The sequence below is a fragment of the Scheffersomyces stipitis genome, chromosome 1 (assembly GCF_000209165.1).
Source record: "Scheffersomyces stipitis CBS 6054 chromosome 1, whole genome shotgun sequence".
NCBI classification, from domain to species: Eukaryota; Fungi; Ascomycota; class Pichiomycetes; order Serinales; family Debaryomycetaceae; genus Scheffersomyces; species Scheffersomyces stipitis.
Window position 1 is genome coordinate 2,004,865 of NC_009068.1, and position 22,928 is coordinate 2,027,792.

A 22,928-nucleotide genomic window follows, 5' to 3' on the forward strand; every position below is an offset into this window, starting at 1 on the left:
CTTAATCATTTTGTTAAGTTATCGCTTAGTAGCGACATTTCACTCTTGTGTTTTTGCACCCAATGTAAAAGGCTTAAGAAAGATGATACGCTTCCGACAAATTCTTTAACCTATCAAGTCGTCCTCTCATTTCTTTGGTGGTTGTTTCGTCTGTGATATTCAACCAGCCAATTTGCTCAATCATAACTAACAAATCCTCTCTTTGTTGAGTACCGAGATTATCTTGTCTTTTTGCTGTTCTTCGGAGGCTTACAGCAAACCTCTCTAGGTTGTCTCTGGCTTCAAGACGTTCTCTTGTAAGCAAATCTGCTTCCCGATATACCTCCGCTTCACTGATAAGCTTCTGTATCTCAGCTTCTGGCAATCTGCTCTGATTGTTTCTAATCGTAATCTGATGTGAGATTCCAGACCGTACTTCAACAGCAGAAACTTCTAGAATACCATTATCATTTACAGTAAAGGTTACTTCAATTCGTGGTACTGCCTGTGGAGCAGGGGGTATATTAGTTAATGAAAACAGTCCTAACAAATTGTTATGTTTCGTAAGTGATCTTTCTCCTTCAAACACCTGGATTTGAACAGCGGATTGATTATCGGTGCTTGTAGTAAAAAGCCTGGTAACAGAGTTAGGAATGGCTGTGTTTCTTGAAATAAGATTGGTCATTAACCCTCCTCTTGTTTCTACTCCTAGGGATAGAGGCGCCACTTCTAGTAAGACTATAGCACCATTATCTGATTTTGACTTGAGAGTTTCCTCTGGAGTAAACGTGGCAGCTGCAATGGATGCACCAATGGCTACAGCCTCGTCGGGGTTGACTCTCCTAGTCAATTCGGCTCCGTCAAAGTACTCCGAAACCAATTCCTGAATTCGAGGTATTCTTGTAGATCCTCCAACCATCAAAATTTCGTCTACTTGATTCTTTGTCATTCCCGCCTCTTCAATTACTTCGTCTAGATAGACCAACGTTGATTGAAAAAGATCCTCACAAAGATCCTCAAACCTTGCTCTGGTGAGGGACAATGTGAAATCAATTCCATTATAAAGAGATTCGATTTCAATTGAACTTCTAAGAATTCCAGTGGATAGTGTCCTTTTTAGTTGTTCACAGTTGTCTTTCAATTTCTGCATAGATTTAACATTAGTGCTAATGTCCAACTTATGCTGTTCATAAAATTTACCTTTGAAATACTCAACTAGCCTGATATCCAAATCTTCACCTCCCAAATGGGTATTTCCACCAGTAGCTTTCACTTCAAACATATTTTTATAAATTTGCAATAAGGAAGCATCAAAGGTACCCCCTCCAAAATCGTAAACCAATACAGATTTGGTTTCTTTCAAATTCTGGTGATAGCCATAGGCAATAGCTGCTGCTGTAGGTTCATTTATTACTTTCAAAACGTTCAATCCAGCTATCCTTCCTGCATCAATAGTTGAATTTCTCTGAGAATCATTGAAAAAGGCTGGTACTGTGATGACAGCATCTTGAATTTCTACCCCAAGGAATGTCTCTGCTGTTTCTTTCATTTTTGACAATACCATGGAGGATATGTTCTCTGGTGAAAATATTTTAGCCTCATTTCTGTACTCTGCTCTAACAAAAGGCTTACCATCTCTATCTACTACCTCGAATGGAAAGTTTTTAATATCCAGTTGAAGTTCATCATCATTAAATTCTCTACCAATCATTCTTTTAACACCGTAAATAGTATTAGTAGGATTCCTTCCAATTTGAAATCTTGCAGCTTCTCCAATCAATCTTTCAGATTCGTTGAAAGCTACACAAGATGGAGTTGTTCTATTACCTTGATCGTTAGCTATTACTTCTTCTCGGCCATTTTGAAAGATAGATACACATGAATAAGTTGTACCCAAATCGATTCCAATTGTTAGAGACATTAGTAATTGTTTTGATACGCGAGCAAAGGATCTAATACGATTCAAACACTTGTATTTATACTCTCGAGAAGAAGAGCCGGTTTATGAGTTCGTAATGTATACCATTCAAACGATTGGAACAATTCTGACACAAAAGTCAAGAGTCATGAAAACATGATCGGATGGCTATGTCTACAGGTTTCGCCAATTGTGGAACACCACTTGGGAGATAAGCTTCTCCAAAATCGATATGCTGGAACTAATATTTTCTCATATGCACCCCTCTAAAATGGATTTTGCATCTATATGATCCATGCAGGAATTCAGCGGAGAAAGGTAAGCTAAATATAGAGTATGGATAATATTCGTACAGGTTGAACTTACAACAAGTCAGACAAACACCAAAAAAAAGGGATTGCCATGTGCCACCAACAGGCAGAGAAAATACTAATTTAATTACTGAATGAAATGGTATTTGTCCACAAACACACAATATTAATAAAGTCACAAGTGGGTTGAAGCTCCTGAAAGGCTGTGAGACAACAAAAAGAAAAGAAAATACGAGCTTAGTGGTTGGATGTTTAACCTTACAAATAATAGAGAAAGCTGCCCCTACTTAAATCTTCAAAACAAATATGAGCCTGAAATCAGAGGCAATTCTGCTCCATCCATTTCAATATAATGATTATTGGAGTTGATATAGGAAACTACAAGTCTGTAGTTGCAATCAACCAAGGTGGCATGATAAATATCCTAGCGAATGATTATGGTGAAAATTTCACTCCTTCTCTTGTCGGGCTAGGACAGAGAAACAGATTGTTCGGAGAAATAGCAAGGCACCAGCAGCATTCTTATCTAACATCAACAATTGGCAATCTCAAAAGATTACTTGGAGTGAGACCACGCGAGGAAAATTTCGCAACAGAATTGGAATTTGTAAAAGATTTAGAATTACAGACTGCTGATGAACTAATGGTAAGAATTGACAAGAAAGGATCATACACAGCAACTCAACTAATGGCCATGATACTAAATAAACTAAAAACTTATAGTAAATGCGAAGTGGATAAGATCTGTTTTTCGGTTCCTCAGTGGTATGATTCTTATGGGCGACGAGCGGCATTGGAAGCTTGCCAGATTGCAAATTTCAAAGAAATAAAGATAGTCAATGAATTAACATCGGCAGCCACATGGTACGCTCATTCCAGACCAGTAGTATGCCCTACCATTGTATGCTTTATAGACATTGGATACACTTCCTTCCAGGTAGCGATCGCTGAAGTCAAACCCAGAAGTATTAGCATTCTAGGGTCAGCCAGCAACAGAAACTTTGGCGGTAGGAATATCGATTATGCAATTGCTGAAATATTCAGAGAAAAATTTAGAAAAGAAAAAACAGATATAGCAAAAGCAGGCAAAGACTATTTCAAACTCGTCAAAGCAGTTGAAAAATTGAAAGAAATATTGTCAGTCAACAACGAAGCATCAGTTACCATAGAAGTGAATTTAGGAGGTTCCAATATCGAAGAAAAAGAACTTCACTTAACTAGAAAAGACTTAGAAGATATCGTTGAGCAACAATGCAGAGTTTCTCAATTAATCACGGGCACTATAGAGGAAGTCATCAAGATTGCCCAAAAGACTATTTCATTCTCAAAATCGAAAGTTGAATCCATTGTGCTCATTGGAGGTAGTTCCAGAGTTCCTTGTATAAAGAAGGGTATAGAAGATTATTTTGGTAAACATCTTTCATTTACATTGAATCAAGATGAAGCCATAGCAAAGGGAAATGCATTGACAATGTCGGGCAAAGATGAAATCTTAGTGGAAGAATATAGAAACAGCTTCATTGAAGGTTCTTACAGACCTGACGATGCTCCAACGAGACTGTTTAGATTCCCTGATAGTTATCATCCAAGACTGGAAACCAAGTCGTTCTTGGGTAAAAGGAATTGTAAAATAAGTGTAAGGAGAGATGGTGAACAGCCAATCGAATGGTCAATTTCGAATGTGAAACAAATTTCAGATTGGGAAACTGTTATAAGGATAGAATTTGCCTTTGACCAGTTTAATATCCAACTCAAGAAGGCATACACTTGCCAGGGAACAGTGGTGAAACTGTCCAATGAGAAAATGGAAGTTAATGAAGAGAAAGCAGATATAAATGAGCAACAAATTCAAGATAGAAAACAATTGGCTGAAATATCCGACAGAGTGAGTAGATTTAAAAACATAGAGGACAAACTACTATTACAGGATAAGGCTATAGAAGATAAAGAGAAAATGAGGAATATGTGTGAAGAAACTCTTTTAGGTTTGATTAGAAAATATGAAAAGCTGCAAGTTATAAAGGTTGCCCAAATGTTTATTGAGCAAGACGATCACAAAATAGAGGAATATGAAAAGGTGGTAAACAAAGCAGTGGTAGAGACGAGAGCTGCAGTGCAAGCAAGAAGAGCCTTCGAACAAGAGAAAAGAGTTATGGAAGACCAGAGGAAGAAGAAGCAAAGAGAAGAGCAAAGAGAAGAGCAAAGAGAAGAGCAAAGAGAAGAGCAAAGAGAGGAGCAAACAGAGGAGCAAAGAGAGGAGCAAAAGAAAGTAATAAAGACAGAAAAGAAAACGACAGAAGCCGAGGAGGAAATAAAGAGAGTGAACGATGATAAGAAAGGTGAGGAAATATATTTTTACCTGAATGATGAATTGTCCAATGTGCCAATAATATATGAATGAGTTCCAAGTTATATATATATAGTTACGCAAATAATTAGTTCTTTTTAAGTTCTGTCATTCCTCCTGTAAAGTATGGAGGTGGAGGCGGAAATAGTAATGATGATGCAATTTGTTCTAAATTTGCTTTCATCTCTTTAAAGTCATTAACAGTAGCAGTAGATGAACCCGAACTTTCGAGCCAAGTTTTGTTCCTATTTATATGTAAACGCATCTGCTGTTTATCTTCTTCAGATATTTCTGCTAAATCTGTCTTTCGTATTAGCGATAAGTTATAACTTTCAAATTCAAACTTGGCTCTATCTCTATCAGTGAGGGCTTCTTCTTCTCGTCTATAGGTATCAGAATCTGCAATCATTCTATCCATTACTGAAGCCGACAATCTTCCTCTTTCGTTTCTCACAAGTACTCTCTGCATCCTACCAGTTGTCCTCTCTACCGCTGAAACATGTAAAATACTGTTAGGGTCAATTTCGAAAGTTACTTCAATTTGAGGTATTCCAGCCTTCGTTCTCGGATAGTCCTTGAAATCAAAAACTTCAAGCAAATTATTATTGATAACCTGTTTACTTTCACCTTCGAAGACCTCGACAGACACTTTTTCTTGAAAGTCTGTAATAGTAGTGTAACATCGTTTTCTTGATGTTGGAATTCTTGAATTTCTAGGAATCAAAACTGACATTTTACCATCATCAATTGCAACTCCAAGCGACAACGGGGCCACATCGTTGAGAATGACATTAGGTACAGATTCTCCCGATAAGATAGATGCTTGAATGGCTGCACCATAGGCTACTGCTTCATCTGGATTTATCGATTGACATGGTCTTTTCCCACCGAAAAAACCTGACACTTTCTTCCTAACAATAGGAATTCTGGTTGAACCTCCTACTAAAACCACTTCATCAACTTGCGACCTATCTATACCAGAATCCGCGAGAACTTGTTTCACTGGTCTCAAGATAGAATTAAGGAGGTCTTGACAGAGATATTCAAACTCTTGCCTTGTGATTGTTGTAGTAAAATCTGAGCCGGGAAGTAACGCTTCAAGTTCAATATTAACTTTTTCGCTAACACCCAACCGTTTCTTTGTAGACTCACACGCTCTTCTTAGTCTACCAAGTGCCTTGGGTTCGGAAGAAACATCTCTTCCCGTTTTCTGCTTTACTTGATGAACTAAGTGCCCGAGAAGCCTATTATTAAAATCTTCCCCTCCCAAGTGAGTATTACCAGAAGTTGCTTTCACATCAAAGACCCCATCCTTATTATTAGTTGTTACCAAAGAGACGTCTAAAGTTCCACCTCCCAAGTCAAAGATGAGAACATTGCGAGACGGGATATTATCATTACGAGTGTTCAATCCATATGCAAATGCAGCTGCAGTAGGCTCATTTATGATCCTTAGGACGTTGAGTCCGGCTATTCTACCAGCGTCCTTTGTAGCTCGTCTTTGAGAATCGTTGAAATAGGCAGGCACCGTAATCACTGCGTCTGTTATTACTTCCTTAAGACGCCTCTCAGCTAGTGTTTTCATTTCCACTAGAACCATCGCTGAAATTTCTTCGGGAAAAAATAGCTTCATTTCTCCCTTATATTCCAACCTGAATACTGGTTTTCCATTCTGATTTACAACATCAAATGGCATATGTCTGATGTCATTCTGAACCGAAATATCATTGAAATTTCTACCTATGAATCTTTTGGCTGAGAACACGGTGCTCCTCAAGTTTTTAGAAGCATTATTCTTAGCAGACTGTCCAAGTAACCTACCTTCTTTACTGAAGGAAACATATGATGGTGTAGTTCTATTCCCAGCGTCATCACTGATTATCTCAACCTTGTCGTTTGAATAATAAGCCACACAACAATAGGTAGTCCCAAGATCAATACCAATTGCCTTTGATTTTCTTGACGACATGCTGTATACTCGAGAAATGGTCCTATCTTTATTCTACTGTGAGTTCTGGCCGTAAATTCACTAGCTTGCTTGAAAAGATTAAAAGTCTTTATTGAATGTGGGAATTGTTCTAATCCTACTGGAGACCACCGAAAAATTACATCCTGGTGGGGATACTTAGAAAGCAGCAAAATTTAGATCCCTCTCACCTTACATCTGAAAAAGATGATATAGATTAGCATGCTTAAAAAATAAATAAAAATATACTTCGTAATTTTCATAACTGCATAAAAGTATAGACATTGGGACCTTTTATATCAGGAGAAATCAGATGTCATCAATACTCAAAGCATCTGTCAACAGGGCAGTGTTCTATTCTATCATCTTGCGCGAGAAAGTCCAAAGGAAATTTGGATAGCCTTCTTTATGCTTCATGTATCAAAGAAGATTTCTTTTCTGAATCGCTAGTAAATTCACTCAGAAAAGGTGTTCAGTTTTGGATCTTCCTCTTAGAGCTACAATAAAGCAAATTCAATTTATAGTTTCTTTGCGTCTCAACACAATTAATAATGAATAAACCAGTAATAGGAATTGATCTCGGGACAACCAACTCGTGCGTCGCAGTCTTTAATAACAAAGTGGAAGTCATTGCCAACGTATTAGGTAGCAGAATAACACCTTCCTGTGTTTCTTTTGATGATAATGAAACTATTATTGGAGAGGGGGCAAAAAATCAATTAGGAAAGAATCCTGAGAATACTGTCTATGGAACAAAGAGGTTAATTGGAAGAGACTTTGATGATCCCGAAGTTCAACATGATATAACTCATTTCCTATTCAAGGTTGTGAATAGAAATGGAAAGCCATTCATTCAAGTACAATACAAGAAAGAGATCAGAACTCTTCCCCCTGAAGAAATTTCTGCAATGGTATTAGAAAGTGTGAAGTGCACAGCAGAAGAATATCTAGGTGTAAAAGTCGAGGATGTGGTTATTACAGTTCCAGCATACTTCAACGATTCCCAAAGAAAAGCAACCAAAGCAGCTGGTGAAATTGCTGGTCTCAATGTCCTAGGGATCATCAATGAACCAACTGCTGCAGCACTTGCCTATGGGCAGTCCAACAACAAAGATTGCAAAGAAAGAAACTTATTGGTATATGACCTTGGAGGTGGAACCTTTGATGTTTCTTTGGTCACCCATTGCAAAGACGTCTACGAAGTGAGAGCAAGTGATGGCGATAGCCATCTAGGTGGAGAAGATTTCGACAACATTCTTGTTGACTATTTTGCTAGTGAATTCATAGAAAGTTACCCTTGTAACCTCAAATCCGACAAAACGTCAATGGCTAAACTCAGAAAAGAATGCGAGTCTGCGAAGAGAAGATTATGTGCTTCTCCTTCAACTGACATAGAAATTTCGTCCCTCTATGATGGAAAGGCATTTAAAAGCAAACTCAGCAGGGCAAAATTTGATGAATTGTGTGGAGATCTCATAATGAAAACAATGAATACTGTTAAAGCAGTTATCGAGGCAGGTGGAATTATTAAAAGTGATGTGGACGAGGTTCTTCTTGTGGGAGGGTCTACAAGAATTCCAATGGTTCAGAAAGAGGTTGCAAAGTTTTTTGAAGGCACTAAGATTAGCAAAAAAGCGAATGCGGACGAAGTTATAGCAGAAGGAGCTGCAATTCAGGCTCATATACTATCGACAGAGCCTAGAGTAGTGCTTCTAGATGTTGCTCCTAAATCCTTAGGATTAAAGGCAATTGGTGATCGAATGGTGAAAATGATTCCTAAGAACCTGGCTATACCTTCTACTAATTCCAAAGATTTCACAACAGTTTCAGATTATCAAACTAATTTGGTAGTCAAAGTATTTGAAGGAGAGAATGAAGTATGTTCAAAAAACCGTCTACTTGGGGAGTTTGAACTAAGTGGAATCCAAAGGGCCACAAAGGGAGAAGCTAGAATAATCGTGGTGTTCAATGTCGACGACAATGGTATATTGAAAGTATCTGCTACAGAATCAAAAACCAACAAGACAAAGTCTCTCACTATTACCAAATTAAAGGAGAGTTGGACAGAAAAGGAAAAACAACGAGTTTCAACTGAAATTGAAGAGTTTAAAAGAGATCGAGAGCTTCACTCAGCAATGAGTAAAGAAATAGAACAAGAAATCTATAAAATTGAACACCTTCTCAGTGCAATGAACAATGTTCTCACAGATCCTAGAATTAAAAGCAAGATACCTGCTAAGATTAAAAGAGATATCATCATACAAATCATTGATGCCAACAAGTGGTTACTGAATGCAGATAAGGAGTCTTTACAAACTTGTAAAGATAAATTTTCTACTCTTAAATTCTTTTCACAGGCGTGTATTCCAAATGGGTATGTTAACTATTTTGAGACAAGAAAATCAAATCTTTAGAATGAAGTCACGAAAGATGAACAATCTGTCTGTCATTAATTGTCGATTAATAATATGTAATGTGTTTGTAATTACTTTAGTTTGCAAAAAAAATCTTTACCCTAATCCCGGTAGGGAAGGTAGGCTGTACCAATGTAAAATTAGACACCACACAAAAGCAACTTGAAGACAAGAAGGTTCTCTTGGTTAAAACAAATGAAATTTCCCGACTTTGAAAGTTAACACAACTTGTGGTGAGTATACCATTTTCCATGAAACTCTTCGTAGGAATTGATATTGGATCTACACAAAGTCGGCTCTTTGCCATCAATGACGATAAGGAATTCGCCAGTCCGTCCAAACCAGAAGCCGAAGTCCAACAAAATGAACTTGAACTATGCGTGCTAACTGTACCCAGTATTTTAAGTTCGAAACTATTAGCGAACCCTGATATAAGTGGGAGAAACCAAATGGTTATCCAAAGGGTAATAGATGATATTAAGAAAAAGACAAAGCTGAAATATGATATTGAATTCCAACAGTGCTACATTTCACTTCCCAGGTGGTATATCGAGAAAAATAAGTTACCGAGTGAGTTCAAGATACAAGACAGATGTAAATGTTTAAGAAATTCTTATATATCCAAAGTTCCCAATGGAAAAGTTCTATTCATTGATGTTGGAAGTCAACTTGAAATTTCTTGCTTCGCAGGAAATAAGATTATTTTTAGTCATTATTTCTCCAAATTGGGTGGTAACAAGTTCGATAAGGACCTAGTAGCATCATGCGTTGAATCATTTGAGCCAAGACATATATCTCTCTACAGAAAAGATCCAGTAGCACAAAAAAGACTTGAGTTTGCCTGTAGACTAGTGAAGGAGAGCTTTGGAGATAAAGACGAAGTGACGGCCAATATTTACGACTTTTTGGATAGCACTGATTTTGTAAGGCTGATCTCCAAAGATAAGTTGATTGCAATATTAAAGAACAGCTTCAATGAATTAAGAAGAGCAATTTCAGAGAAACTTAAAATCGAGAGAGTGGACGAAATAGATGAAATTGTGTTAGCTGGAAGAGCTGCAAATGTTCCAGGTCTCCAAAATTTTATAACAAGAGCATTCAAGGGTGCTAGCATTGACACCTTAGATAATTTTTCCATTGCTAAAGGTGCTGCTCTTGAGATGAAGAAGAAGGAAAGACTGGAGAAGATTGACAAGTCCTATTTCACTACACCGAAGAAGTTCTTCAATGTAATCTCCAAACATGCGGCTACTACTCTTCACCAAGGGGATGGAAATTGAGAGAATACTAGTACTGGCTAAGAAGGCATCATCATTTTCTTACGACTTACAAAAAAAATGAATATCTTCCGCATAGCGTAATTTGTATCTTCAATACAATCTGATTATCATGATATTTATGACCTCGTAATACCTAGAGGCTCTTTCATAACTTTTAGAGATCTATCTAATTCGGGACAGAATCAGAAGATCAGAAGATCTCTTTGAAATCACTATAAAAGTGAAGATTAGCCAAGAGCTACTTGAAAAATAAAGCAAATATAATTCTGCTTTGGTGTCCATGAAGAATAAAACCTTGTATTGGCCACGGGTCACCAAGATAAGTAAGTGACTTCCGTACATGATTCGATTGCAAGATGCTCTCACATATTTCTAATTTCCAAATATGAAGTTCACTCGTGGGAAGAGCATTTCTATTATTTTTCTTAACTGCATGGTATTTGTTAGAGTAGCCATGGATTACTAGGAGCAGATGTCTTATTTTTTTAGGAGTTGATTGCAAAAATATTCATTCAAGTCTACCTTTCTTACCAGGACAGACTATGAAGATTACGAGGCTGAGGGGATGTATGTAGAGAAGATAATACCCACTGAGATAATTATTTATGTACTAAATGCAAGTACTTGGCCCACAGATCATCTCAATTCTTAACTTTACCGTTCACAGCATATACCTACTTTTATCCTTTGTAAAATTCCTCGATTATATAAGATTCCCTATAAAAAGACTTCGTGTGGAGTTTGCTTGCTCACTCTCTATTACATACCTTCTTGCTGAAATAATTGCTTGAGAGACTATGGGTGTGCTCAACCACATATTTCAAAAGAAGTCGAAGTCGAAAGAAAAAGGATCACAGAAGAAGTTGTCAAAGGAAACCCGCAAAGTTCAAAATTATGCGTCGATGACAATTGGCATTAGGGTGAAAGATGATGTAATTGTCGACGTGATCTACATTGGCACTGCAATTCCAATAGTCAAGTCCATTATGTACTACCCTAAACCGTCAAATTTCTCTGAAGAGCCAACAGTATTCGAAGTTGTTGGTGGATATGACTATAAAATTCTAGGACAGTTTCAATTATATGGAAAAGCTTTGAACAATCCACAATTTCAAATAGATTTCTTGATGAACGAAAACAAAGTATTGAATATTACCGTCGTTGACTTGGATTCCGGAAGGTACGGCAACATAGAGATTTCAAACTACAGCGGAATAGAGCAGCAAATGGAAGGGGCAAAGCTTCCATCAAAGGAAACCAGGCGACCACAATCCTATACACCAATGTCAATTGGTATTAGGGTGAAAGATGATGTAACTGTCGACCTAATCTACGCTGGCACTGCAATTCCAATAGCGAAATCCATTATGTACTACCCTAAACCTTCAGATTTCTTTGAAGAGCCAACAATATTCGAAGTTATTGGTGGATATGACTACAAAATTATAGAGCAGTTTAAGCTATATGGAAAAGCTTTCAGCAATCCTCGATTTCGAATTGATTTTTCAATGAACGAAAACAAAGTATTGAATATTACCGTCGTTGACTTGGATTCGGGAAGATGCAGCAAAATAGAGATTTCAAAGTACACAGCCATGGAGCAACATGCCGACTACAAGTATGATAATAGCAGCCGAGATAGCAGATCGTCTGAAATCGATCAAATCAAACAATTAATATCCATAGTTAAATATGCTGTAAGGGATGGAAATCTCAGAGCAAAGATATCTGTTATTAGTAAACAAGAGATGAACTCCATGGCCTACGAGATAGAAGACTGGATGAAGCTTTCGCAAGATGCATCGCTTGGTGAACTTCAGCTCAAACACGCTAAGTTGCAGGCAGTTATCAGGGAGCAAATTCCCCCTGGATACAAGCCATGGAGGGTGGAGGGATGAAATGGGGCAAGTGGATAATGCATTTCCCTTACCCCAGATATTGGTATCCACACGTGCATTTCACATGTACTATTTCCTGCACGCGTGCATAATTTGCAACCCTGAATGCATCAAATATGCAGGGATAATTAATCAGGAGACTTGAGATCTTGAGGTCAAATGGATCCCTTGTTGCACCGCTGAACTGCTGGATGAATTCAAGAAGTAAAACGAATAAGCCGACTTAATACCAGGGCATGGAATGAAATCACTGACATACTATTGATGCCCGTCGCCACCAAAACTTGCCACTGGAACCAGATTTTCTCTTAGCCGCTGCGTCCCAATTAGGAAGGTTCCAGACTCAGCGCGAAAATTCTGGCACTTTCTAGTCAATCAGATCAGTTTTTTTTTTTGCATCTGCACTCCCCTCATAGAACTTTCTAGCAAACTCCTTATACCCCTTAGTGGATGGGGTTAGAATAGTATTTAAGTGGAGGTTGAGACGGCGTTAGAATCAACCTCCTGTTTTCAGTTCCAATTGAAAACTCTATTGTTTTTACTTTTTCAAGTAGTTTTGAACATACAGATTAAGTATTGTCATCACCAAAATGTCTAAGGCTATAGGAATTGATTTAGGAACCACATACTCGTGTGTGGCTCATTTCGCCAACGACCGTGTGGAGATTATTGCCAATGACCAAGGTAACAGAACAACTCCCTCATACGTTGCCTTCACCGATACCGAGAGATTGATCGGTGATGCTGCCAAGAACCAGGCTGCAATGAACCCTTCTAATACTGTATTTGATGCTAAGAGATTGATCGGTAGAAAGTTCAATGAGGACGAAGTTCAGTCAGATATCAAGCATTGGCCGTTCAAAGTCATCGACAAGGGTGGAAAGCCCAATATTCAGGTTGAGTTCAAGGGTGAAACCAAGGTATTCACCCCAGAAGAAGTGTCATCTATGGTTTTGACTAAGATGAGAGAAACCGCCGAAAACTTCTTGGGAACAACTGTCACTGATGCTGTTGTCACTGTACCTGCCTATTTTAACGATTCGCAGAGACAGGCCACCAAGGATGCTGGTTTGATTGCCGGATTGAATGTTTTGAGAATCATTAATGAACCAACGGCAGCCGCAATTGCCTACGGATTGGATAAGAAGGGTCAAAGCGCCCACGAGCAGAATATTTTGATTTTTGACTTGGGAGGTGGAACTTTTGATGTGTCCTTGTTGGCTATAGATGAAGGTATTTTCGAAGTTAAGGCCACAGCAGGTGATACTCACTTGGGTGGAGAAGATTTCGACAACAGATTGGTCGCCCACTTCATTAACGAGTTCAAGAGAAAACACAAGAAGGACTTGTCCTCCAACCAAAGGGCTTTGAGAAGATTGAGAACTGCCTGTGAAAGAGCCAAGAGATCGTTATCTTCTTCAGCTCAGACATCCATTGAAATAGACTCTCTTTTCGAGGGTATCGATTTCTACACTTCCATCACTAGAGCCAGGTTCGAAGAATTATGTGCTGATTTATTCAGAACGACCTTGGATCCAGTTGAAAAGGTGCTTAAGGATTCCAAGATCGACAAGTCCCAAGTTCATGAGATTGTCTTGGTTGGTGGATCCACTAGAATTCCAAAGATCCAGAAGTTGGTTTCTGATTTCTTTAATGGAAAGGAGCCAAACAAGTCCATCAACCCAGATGAGGCCGTTGCCTACGGTGCTGCAGTTCAAGCTGCCATCTTGACTGGTGATACTTCTTCCAAGACGCAGGACTTGTTGTTGTTGGATGTAGCCCCATTGTCCTTGGGTATCGAAACTGCCGGAGGTGTTATGACCAAGTTGATCCCAAGAAATGCCACAATTCCAACCAAGAAGTCGGAAATATTTTCGACCTATGCTGATAACCAGCCAGGTGTCTTGATCCAAGTTTTTGAAGGTGAAAGAGCCAGAACGAGAGACAACAATTTATTGGGTAAATTCGAATTGTCTGGTATCCCACCTGCTCCAAGAGGTGTACCTCAGATTGAAGTTACATTCGACATTGATGCAAATGGTATTTTGAATGTTTCGGCTTTGGAAAAGGGTACTGGTAAGACTCAAAAGATTACCATTACCAATGATAAGGGTAGGTTGTCTAAGGAAGATATTGAAAGAATGGTCAACGAGGCTGAAAAGTATAAGGAGGAAGATGAGAAGGAATCATCCAGAATTGGTGCTAAGAATACCCTTGAATCTTATGCATATTCTTTGAAGACCACAATCAATGATGGCGAATTGAAGGAAAAGATTCCAGCTGACGACAAGGAGAAGTTGCAAAAGGCTATTGATGAAACGATTTCCTGGTTGGACGAATCACAACAGGCTACAACTGAAGAGTACAATGACAGACATAAGGAATTGGAATCAGTTGCAAATCCAATAATCACAGCAGCCTACTCCGCTGCTGGAGGTGCTCCAGGCGGTGTTCCAGGTGGTGCTCCAGGCGGAGGAGCTCCAGGCGGTTTCCCAGGAGCAGGTCCCTCGCAGGACTCATCTGGACCAACTGTGGAAGAAGTTGACTAAATTGGGTAGGTTTTTGTAGGATTAAGATTAAAATTTTTTTATAGGTTCTATCGTGTTTTCATAAATGAATAACAGTTATTTACAATAAGTAGTATACAGAGTTGTAGAGGAAACTATTTGAAAGTTTCACTAATAATGCAAAGTATTGTGGCAACAAACCAGTTGCCTAATAAAATGTAGCCCGTTCTCTTGTCCAACATCCATCCGTTTCTGGGTATAATGAACAATAGAAATATGATATTAGCAACCAATGCGGTAGAAGTAATGGCAAGTGTACGGCTAAACACGAGAGGAAACCCCGAAGAAGGATTTTCATAAGGTATGATAATCAATCCACTCATGCCAAGAGAGCAAAGTGACAAGAGAGGACCCCCAAGACATGCACCAAGTGCCATAGCAGGCATTCCCATTTTCGCTATCGTGAAATTAGAAATGAGATCGCCTATGGAATTCCCTAAGGCAAATACCGTCACTCCCAAGATATCGTCACTAAGGCTATATATGATAGAAATTGACTTCAATATAGCAATGATTTCTGTAGCAAATATGGCTATCCATGTTACTGAAACGATGAATCCAGCAAACGAAGCAACGCGGTTGATAACCTTCAACTTGAAGAGTTCACTGGAGCTGAAATTGGAAGTAGAATAATTTAGGAAAACAACATAGGCTAAAAGAGCATGAAACAAGCCTCCAAGCAAAAACCACAAGATTCCATATGATTGTCCACTTAAATAGATGTAATTGACAAAACTTAGTCCCACAAAGGTTTGAATTGATATCAATGTTCTATCTAGTTCGAAATCAAACTTGCCTATTTCTTCGCCAATAGCGTCCAGCTCTCCATTGAAAAGTGGGTTGGATTGAGACTTCTCAATTTCTGAAAGCATCAAGAGAATGGACTGATCTCTGACAGGACTAGTTATTCTCAATATGGTTGAAGTAGGTATAGTTACTATGTAATAAAACTTGTTGGCCAAGGACTCTTCATGAAAACTTGCTAGCTGAGGAGCAAACAATTCAAGGATTTTAGAATCCTTTCTTCGCAAATAATTCCACCAGTTTATCGTTGAAGTAAATCTCAACATGTCATGGAGTTCAGAGTCAATTTCCTGAGTTTCTTCGTACCACGATTGTGCAGTTGTGAGGTTATGTCTAGGTTCGGAACCCAACCTCCCTGGAGCTGAACTACTGGTAGGACCAGATTCAATATCATCAGGAAGGGAAGATGAATCCACTGGGTTGGGAGCTGTTAGTGGTCTTTCTGACTCTAACTGAATATCTCCATGGAGATGAGAATGCTTCTGCAACTCTTTGACCAACAATTTGAGACCATAGGAACCGGTTCGTACCATGCTATCTGCTGCAGTTGGAGGTTTAACCCTCAAAATTGTATCTACTTCTTCAACAAATTCCATATTTCGATGGTCTAGGTTCAATTCTTCTATTGTTGGGAGATTGGCGAATGTATCGAGGTAAATATCGTCGATCTCTTCATTGTCATTAAGAACTCCGTTTGCTGAATCACTCTGTAAAGTGAAGTTTGCTCTAGATCTTTCGCTTCGGAGACGTTTGGTGATTTGACGCTTCAAGTACGAGTGATCCAAGACAACAGCACCCACGTAGAGAACGTAAGAGCTGACTAGAATGATTGAAATCGGTAAGGTCAAGCTTTGCCTTACCAACGTGAAAATCAAAAGGCAGGCGATCATGAGATAGAATATGGTATCTCTGACAAACAGTCGTCTCGGCACCTTTAATGGGTGTACAATGGCTATACAACCAATGACTACAGTGGTGACAAAGAGTGACGCTCCCATGAGCTCAGAGATAGCTAACGAGCCAGACCCAAAGCTCATTGCCTTGAAAGTACTCAAGACATCAGGAGAGCCATTTCCCAATGCCAACAAAGTCAAACCAGATAAGTTGTCGGAGAGTTTGAGGAACTTGGAAATGGTATACAAGTTGGGACACAAATAGTCTGAAGCCGTGAGTCCCAAAGATATAAAAAAAATGGATAGAGCTCCAAGCAAAGGCAAAGAAGAAAACACCAGCAACCATGACAACCTGCAATAGTAAACAGACAAATAGTTTATACGACCAATGAAGTAATCCTCTCCGCTACAATGGTCCAATACAAATTGACATTGGGAATCTTGGGGAATATTAGCAATTTGAGAGCAGGAATCGTTACTATCTGATCTCGCTGAAAATGATAATGGAGACAGCAGAAGTCGTGGGGAAAGCAGTGAAGCTGACATGGAAACACAAATGGCAGCATGAAATGCCACTGCCAAAATGCCAAGCTTCATGACTGCTGCAACGTCTCTTTATGGAGTAGAGTATTGTAAACCAGAATAGGCTTATAAAAAGAAGTGAAATACCGGTTTCTGATACTGGTCCAAGACTATGTACAGGAAAAGTCAACTAGCATTTTATAATTAGATTTGGAAATCGTTACAGTTGTAGAGACAGCCATAGTTAATGCTGTCCATTGTTAATTGGTATAAGAGTCTAAATATGTGAAATTGTATTCAATTAGAAAAGTTAATTTTATATAGTTAGTACAAGTTTACGGGACTCTAAATTTGTTAAACATGGTCGATTTAAATCTTCATCCACTAATACTCAGCCTCGTATTCTGTAGCTAGAAGTATTTTGTACTCCCAAGGCTCCCTTTCAACGTCAATATGCAATAGCCCACTTGTAATAATAACACTGGCATCCAGGATATTACTCAATTCCCACCACATTTCCATCTATAATACTTCACCAGATTATTTTCGCGACCAAATATTTCTCATTCACTAAATGGTTGCAACTTTATGAAAGGTGGACCAGTAATTCCATATCTCCCTGGAACTCATATAAGGGCTACTCCTATAAGGCCTTGCAATGAATACTTGGAAATTCACTAATACCCACGGCAATTCTTTGCCCTCCTGGCTCGGTCTCGGGTTATTCTTCTTTTAACCGAGAGGCTGGTTAATATCTCTGGCAACTATTCGCGGCCCTTTGCCGTACCACCCGTACCACACCGTTGCCTCCTTTCGCTTGTAGCTGTATAGTCCTACTCCACTGAATTAAATCCAGCAAAGCTATGTCTACAAATCAATTCGGATCAAATCAAATTGTTCAAACTATTGAGAACTTATATTGTATTGTTAATCTGTAAGGGCAGTGCTCGCTCTCTTGTTTTCGAGCATCCAGAACTTTTACCATAGACTTGCCTGCTTAAATATGGAGGGCAAACAATGCCACGCTTAGCCTATTATTGTTCCAGGGATGGTCAGTCCATTACATCCTCAAAGAAGCTTCTTCCAATTGCAGAATGCAGCCATTGTTCCACTTTGCTCTACTGTAGGAAGAGAGAACAGCATGCAGGATTTTTACATACAAAATGCAACCATTGCGCTGAAGTGGCTGGCTGCGAAATCGCAAGCATATTTTTCAAACCAGCAATGGTACTATGAAAACAGCACAAGTTGCAGAGGACAATGTCCGGTTCAATCAAGCGGATTTTGGAAATACTATTTTGTCATCACTGTTGCCTTTTTGGGACATATATTAGAATTTTTTTGGGTATTTGTCTTTTTTTTTTAATGTGCTTGCTTCCAAATGGATCTCGAAGAATGAGTTTTTGCGAGTTGACAATGTATCCGACGGGTGCTTGTCCATCCCACTCATATATATATATATAAGCTTCTGTAATTACAGTCTCCGACTACAATTTTACGAATTTAATTATCAACTTAAAAAAAGAAAGAAAACACAGCTTTTGGTTCGTTCTGTTTTAATTGAAAATTGTCACTCTTTTAAACCAACTATAGTCACTCCTTTGGAAGTCATCTCTTCTATCATTCAACTACCCAGACGAACCCGAGCTTGAGATAAAAGTTTTTAAGTATGTTTTCCAAAAGCATCTTTGTCCTTTTGGCTACCGCCCTTTTACAGGCTCTTTCTGCTTATGCTTTTGACCCGTCCTCCAACTCCAATGTTGCTGTCTACTGGGGCCAAAACTCAGGTGGAACACAAACTAGATTGGCTGACTACTGTCTGTCGAATTCAGTTGATATTATCATTATTTCTTTCCTATATGTCTTTCCAGATAACTTGCAAGTTAATTTCGCCAATGCATGCGGTGGTGCCACCACTCCAGATGGTACTTTGAGATGCGACCAGATAGCTGAAGACATCAAAACCTGCCAGGGCCAAGGCAAGAAGGTATTGTTGTCCATGGGTGGAGGAGTAGGTACTTATGGATTTACAAGTGATTCCCAGGCAGAAGAATTTGCTGAAACTTTATGGGATTTGTTTGGAAACGGCAGTATTTCAGAAGATGAAAGACCACTTGGAGATGCTATCGTTGATGGGTTTGATTTCGATATTGAAAACCAAAACCAGGTAGGATATGCTGCGTTGGCAACTTCTCTCAGAACTTACTTTGCTCAAGATACTTCTAAGACTTACTATCTTTCAGCTGCTCCTCAATGTCCATACCCAGATGCTTCTGTCGGAGACTTGTTGGCCAATGCTGACATCGATTTTGCTTTTATTCAATTCTACAACAACTACTGTCAATTGGGTCCAAACTTCAACTTCAATACGTGGGAGGATTATGCTGAAAATGTTTCCCCCAACAAGAACATCAAGCTCTTTGTTGGATTGGCTGCTGCTCAAAGAGCTGCCAGTTACGGCTATGTGGATGCTGCTACTGTTGACACTTATTTGACAGACGATATCTTGTCCAACCCCAACTTTGGTGGTATTTCACTTTGGGATGCTTCTGCAGGTTTCAGCAATGTAGATGAAGTATCTGGACAAAATTATGTTCAACAGATGAAAGCAATTGTGGTTGGAGATGGTGTTGCAACTACTTCTACTATCTCAACTTCAACCACACAAACTAGTACTTCTAGTACTTCAACCACTTCAAGTACTTCAACCACTTCGAGTACTTCGACCACTTCGACCACTTCGACCACCTCAACCACCTCGAGTACTTCGACAACTTCAAGTACTTCGACCACTTCAAGTACTTTGACTACTTCTACTACTTCAAGTACTTCTAGCACTTCTAGCACTTCGGCCACGTCCTCCACCGCTTTGACGTCTTCAACTGAATCCACTCCAAATGAAACATCATCTACAACAGAGACTTCTACGGAGTCTTCTACAGAGACATCTGCTGAAACAACCACAACTGGGGCCTCTTCTGAGACTTCTGCTGAGACTTCCGCTGAGACTTCCGCTGAGACTTCTTCTGCAGAAGAAACTTCAGTTGAAACAACTACCGCTGAGGCATCTACCGATACTGCTGAAACAACTTCTTCTGAAACAACTACTACCGATGCCCCATCTGAGGCTTCTTCTGTCGCCTCTTCCGATGCAACTACAGCTGAGACTTCTGACGCTTCTGCTGATCCAACAACTTTAGTTACAGTGAGCACCACAAAGTTATCTTCTGAAGAAGGTAATGAAGCTTCTACCTCTGAAGATCCAGCAATCACAGCTGCGGAAGAAACTACGGTGCACACATTCTATACTACTCCTACAACTCACACTGAAGTAGTTACCTTTACTGCCCCACGTTATTCAAAAGTCACACATGTTGTCACACTCTATACTACTCCTCCATTGCAGGATGGTGCCTACTACACTACTGGTTGGGTTCCTCAAGATGGACAGTACGACAACTCCAAGTTCAATGACGGCCAATGGCACGAATAATTAGATACCCCGACTTGAAGTCATTTTCTCTAGTTTAATTTTCATTTTGTAACATACAACTTTTATGTATTTTTATGACTCTAATATAATACACCGTTTGATTTTGATTTTGACTCTATAACCGATTCTGATGTTACTCTGATTTTGATTCTGTACCTGAGTTGATTATTGGTGGTAACATTGATTTACGTTGAATGAGTTTCATCTGTAGCTCCATACTCAACCCATCGAGGTATTCCCTAGCCTGACTATTTATGTATGCTGAAACCAACTCGCCTCCCGTCCAGTGTTCTGGATCATAGATATCCTTGTTATCACTACCTCCGTACTCCAAGGGAGATATACGTAGATGAATGATGGGAATAGTGGCACTATCTGCTAGAGCAACAGCCTGTGGTGTAAGAATGTTCTTGCTTATAAGAAACAAGTAGTTTTGAACCGGCGGATCCAGTTTGACATTCATATGATAAGTTCCTATGATCTCCCGAATTAACCCAGCGCCGATCTTGGACGAAACATTCTTACACTGTATCAAAACTTTTATGTCTCGTTTCAAGTTTATGCTACGACCTTGTTTGCTATTTGTCTTCAGATCTATATACTTCAGCAGGAGTCGTAGCACCAGCCCAACGCTTAACTTACTTAGTTTCTTCTTTTGCAACTGCTGGAAGTAGTCCAAGTTCCATTTCCCTCGGATGTCCACGCCGTTATCACCAGCTCCACCAACTTTGACTAGTTCAAAGCACGCGAGGTTAGCCAGAAGAAAGTCCTTGACATATAGCTCATACAATGTGCCCCGAAAGATGTTTGTATCTATATCTATAAGGTTTCTTCTACAGTGGCTAAGATAGAGCCTGTAGTCCTGGATGGACGAAGCATTGGTAAGTAAGCTTCGAATCTGTGATGGAAATGGCAACTGCAGAGGTCGTACGAATCTACAGAGACATGTCCACATTGACGAAGACAAAGAGTTGGGAAAAGAGTCTTGAAAGAGTCTTGAAAGACCAACTATGATCCTATTGGTTCCAAAAGAAGGTTCCAAAAGTAGGTTCCAAAAGTATGGCGAAAAAAGTGAATATGCAGAGAGCTTAACTATGGAAGCTTAACTATGGGCCACAATTAATCCTGGAAGACACTGAAATCAACAAACGACTTTGTCGATGTACTTTCAGCATTTCTGAAGAAAGGTATGTTTCCTAATGTTTCAACCAGTGTGTCAATTGCCACTTGGTGGAGCATTTTGTATGGGTTCTTAAAAGAGAATCAACTATGGGATTTTAACTGTGTCGCATTTTTCAGTTGATAATTCCAATTCTTCACAGCAAAGCTCGTATTCTTTCTCATTATCAACTATTTACATAGACCAAGACATGAATTGGTTCAATTCGGTACTACTCGTTCTTGGATTGTGGATCCAGTTCGCTTTGGCGCAAGATTTACAACAAAATCTTCAAAGAATATCTGTCTACACAAAAGAAGTGAAATCCCATTCCATAAAACCATATGGAACATTAGTTTACAACAAATCCAACAAAAGAGGCCAATTTGAAAAGGCAGACACCGACATATCAATAGATGAATCCCAGGACGTTTGTTTGGGCACAGATGACTTGGCTGAACACGGCTGTTTTTCGTTTTTGAGCAATGGAGCCGATGCTGGTGGTTTGGATTATCATGTCTACTTGGACGGTTCCGGTGAAATCAACCATATATCTGTTAGCAACAATGTCAAGCAAAATAGCTCAGTAGTGGTGCATCCTGTGGTTGAAGCTCCGGCACCCAATTTGAACCCCGAGTCAAGAAAGAATGCTCCAAAGCAAAACCAACAGCAAGGTCCAAGAAAAGAAGTGGTGGTAAAGAAGAAGAAAGTCGTGAATGTTGATGATGAAGGTAACGAAGTCGTTGAGGAAGTCGAAGAAGAAGTCGAGGTTGAAATCGACGACAGATCGTGGATCCAAAAGAACTGGTTCTATATCGCACTTCCATTGGTGTTCTTCTTGTTGATGGGCGAGGAAAAGAAAGAGTAGGTATACAGAAAGCAAAGAGAGATAATCCTATGTGAAATTGTCGATACTGTAGTATCTAGTCTATAATGCATGGCAGCTATATCCAATGGTGCTGGCTCTGTTTTATCCCATCATGAATTGTAACTAAGGTGCTAACTATAGCGATTATTAGATCAGCAAGAACCAATAACACCAAAATCAGTACGTAAGACGCTTGTCAACGAGAAGCTAAAACATTTCCATGTCAATTACATCAGTTTACTTAACAATCTCCCATATCTTTGCTGTAGTTACTCTTTAACTATGTTCCGATCCTTTCCCATTCTCCATGTAGTCTCAACTGTGATCCTAACTTACCAAAAATTAAATATGGAGTCTTATCAAGGCAAGCCAGTTTAGTAGAGCTATGTAACTAGTTCTACATCTTCTCACGAACAACAGAGAAACAGTAATTCCACCTAACCCGTTACGACTGGGCCATATATAGCTATCAATTACATAATCGTATATAAAGAAATTACATAAGCTTG

The 22,928-nt window shown here is 39.2% G+C and overlaps 8 protein-coding genes across 8 annotated transcripts; 5 read left to right on the forward strand and 3 right to left on the reverse strand. All coding sequences in view use genetic code 12, as the record gives it.

Moving 5' to 3' along the window:
- Positions 1-73: 73 nt before the first annotated feature.
- On the reverse strand, positions 74-6,524 carry HSP70.3 (Molecular chaperones HSP70/HSC70, HSP70 superfamily Heat-shock protein 70 (HSP72); the record flags this gene model as incomplete). The annotated part of the gene is made up of 2 exons (XM_001387977.1): positions 74-742; positions 5,355-6,524. The coding sequence occupies 2 exons, from the start codon at positions 6,522-6,524 to the stop codon at positions 74-76; spliced, it is 1,839 nt and encodes a 612-aa protein (XP_001388014.2).
- A 548-nt stretch (positions 6,525-7,072) lies between these two features.
- Positions 7,073-10,215, forward strand: HSP70.4 (heat shock protein 70; the record flags this gene model as incomplete). Its single annotated transcript, XM_001387583.1, has 3 exons — positions 7,073-8,895; positions 9,050-9,054; positions 9,203-10,215. The coding sequence occupies 3 exons, from the start codon at positions 7,073-7,075 to the stop codon at positions 10,213-10,215; spliced, it is 2,841 nt and encodes a 946-aa protein (XP_001387620.2).
- Positions 10,216-11,012: 797 nt separating this feature from the next.
- HSP70.6 (putative Heat shock 70 kDa protein) lies at positions 11,013-12,113 on the forward strand (the record flags this gene model as incomplete). Its single annotated transcript, XM_001387584.1, has 1 exon — positions 11,013-12,113. One exon carries the CDS (start codon positions 11,013-11,015, stop codon positions 12,111-12,113), a length of 1,101 nt encoding a protein of 366 aa, XP_001387621.1.
- A 455-nt stretch (positions 12,114-12,568) lies between these two features.
- Positions 12,569-14,747, forward strand: SSA2.2 (heat shock protein 70). The gene has a single exon (XM_001387585.1). It carries the CDS (start codon positions 12,704-12,706, stop codon positions 14,660-14,662), a length of 1,959 nt encoding a protein of 652 aa, XP_001387622.1. The 5' UTR covers positions 12,569-12,703; the 3' UTR covers positions 14,663-14,747.
- A 28-nt stretch (positions 14,748-14,775) lies between these two features.
- CAX7 (sodium/calcium exchanger protein) lies at positions 14,776-16,854 on the reverse strand (the record flags this gene model as incomplete). The annotated part of the gene is given in 2 exon segments (XM_001387978.1): positions 14,776-16,172; positions 16,191-16,854. Coding segments are annotated over 2 exon segments (2,061 nt in total), but the record flags the coding sequence as incomplete, so codon positions are not given.
- A 1,572-nt stretch (positions 16,855-18,426) lies between these two features.
- Positions 18,427-20,498, forward strand: CHT3 (chitinase 3 precursor). Its single transcript, XM_001387586.1, has 2 exons — positions 18,427-19,724; positions 20,235-20,498. Exons 1-2 carry the CDS (start codon positions 18,569-18,571, stop codon positions 20,390-20,392), a joined length of 1,314 nt encoding a protein of 437 aa, XP_001387623.2. The 5' UTR covers positions 18,427-18,568; the 3' UTR covers positions 20,393-20,498.
- Positions 20,499-20,525: 27 nt separating this feature from the next.
- PICST_28762 (predicted protein) lies at positions 20,526-21,347 on the reverse strand (the record flags this gene model as incomplete). Its single annotated transcript, XM_001387979.1, has 2 exons — positions 20,526-20,986; positions 21,035-21,347. The coding sequence occupies 2 exons, from the start codon at positions 21,345-21,347 to the stop codon at positions 20,526-20,528; spliced, it is 774 nt and encodes a 257-aa protein (XP_001388016.2).
- A 415-nt stretch (positions 21,348-21,762) lies between these two features.
- PICST_28763 (predicted protein) lies at positions 21,763-22,419 on the forward strand (the record flags this gene model as incomplete). Its single annotated transcript, XM_001387587.1, has 1 exon — positions 21,763-22,419. The coding sequence occupies one exon, from the start codon at positions 21,763-21,765 to the stop codon at positions 22,417-22,419; it is 657 nt and encodes a 218-aa protein (XP_001387624.1).
- Positions 22,420-22,928: the final 509 nt, after the last annotated feature.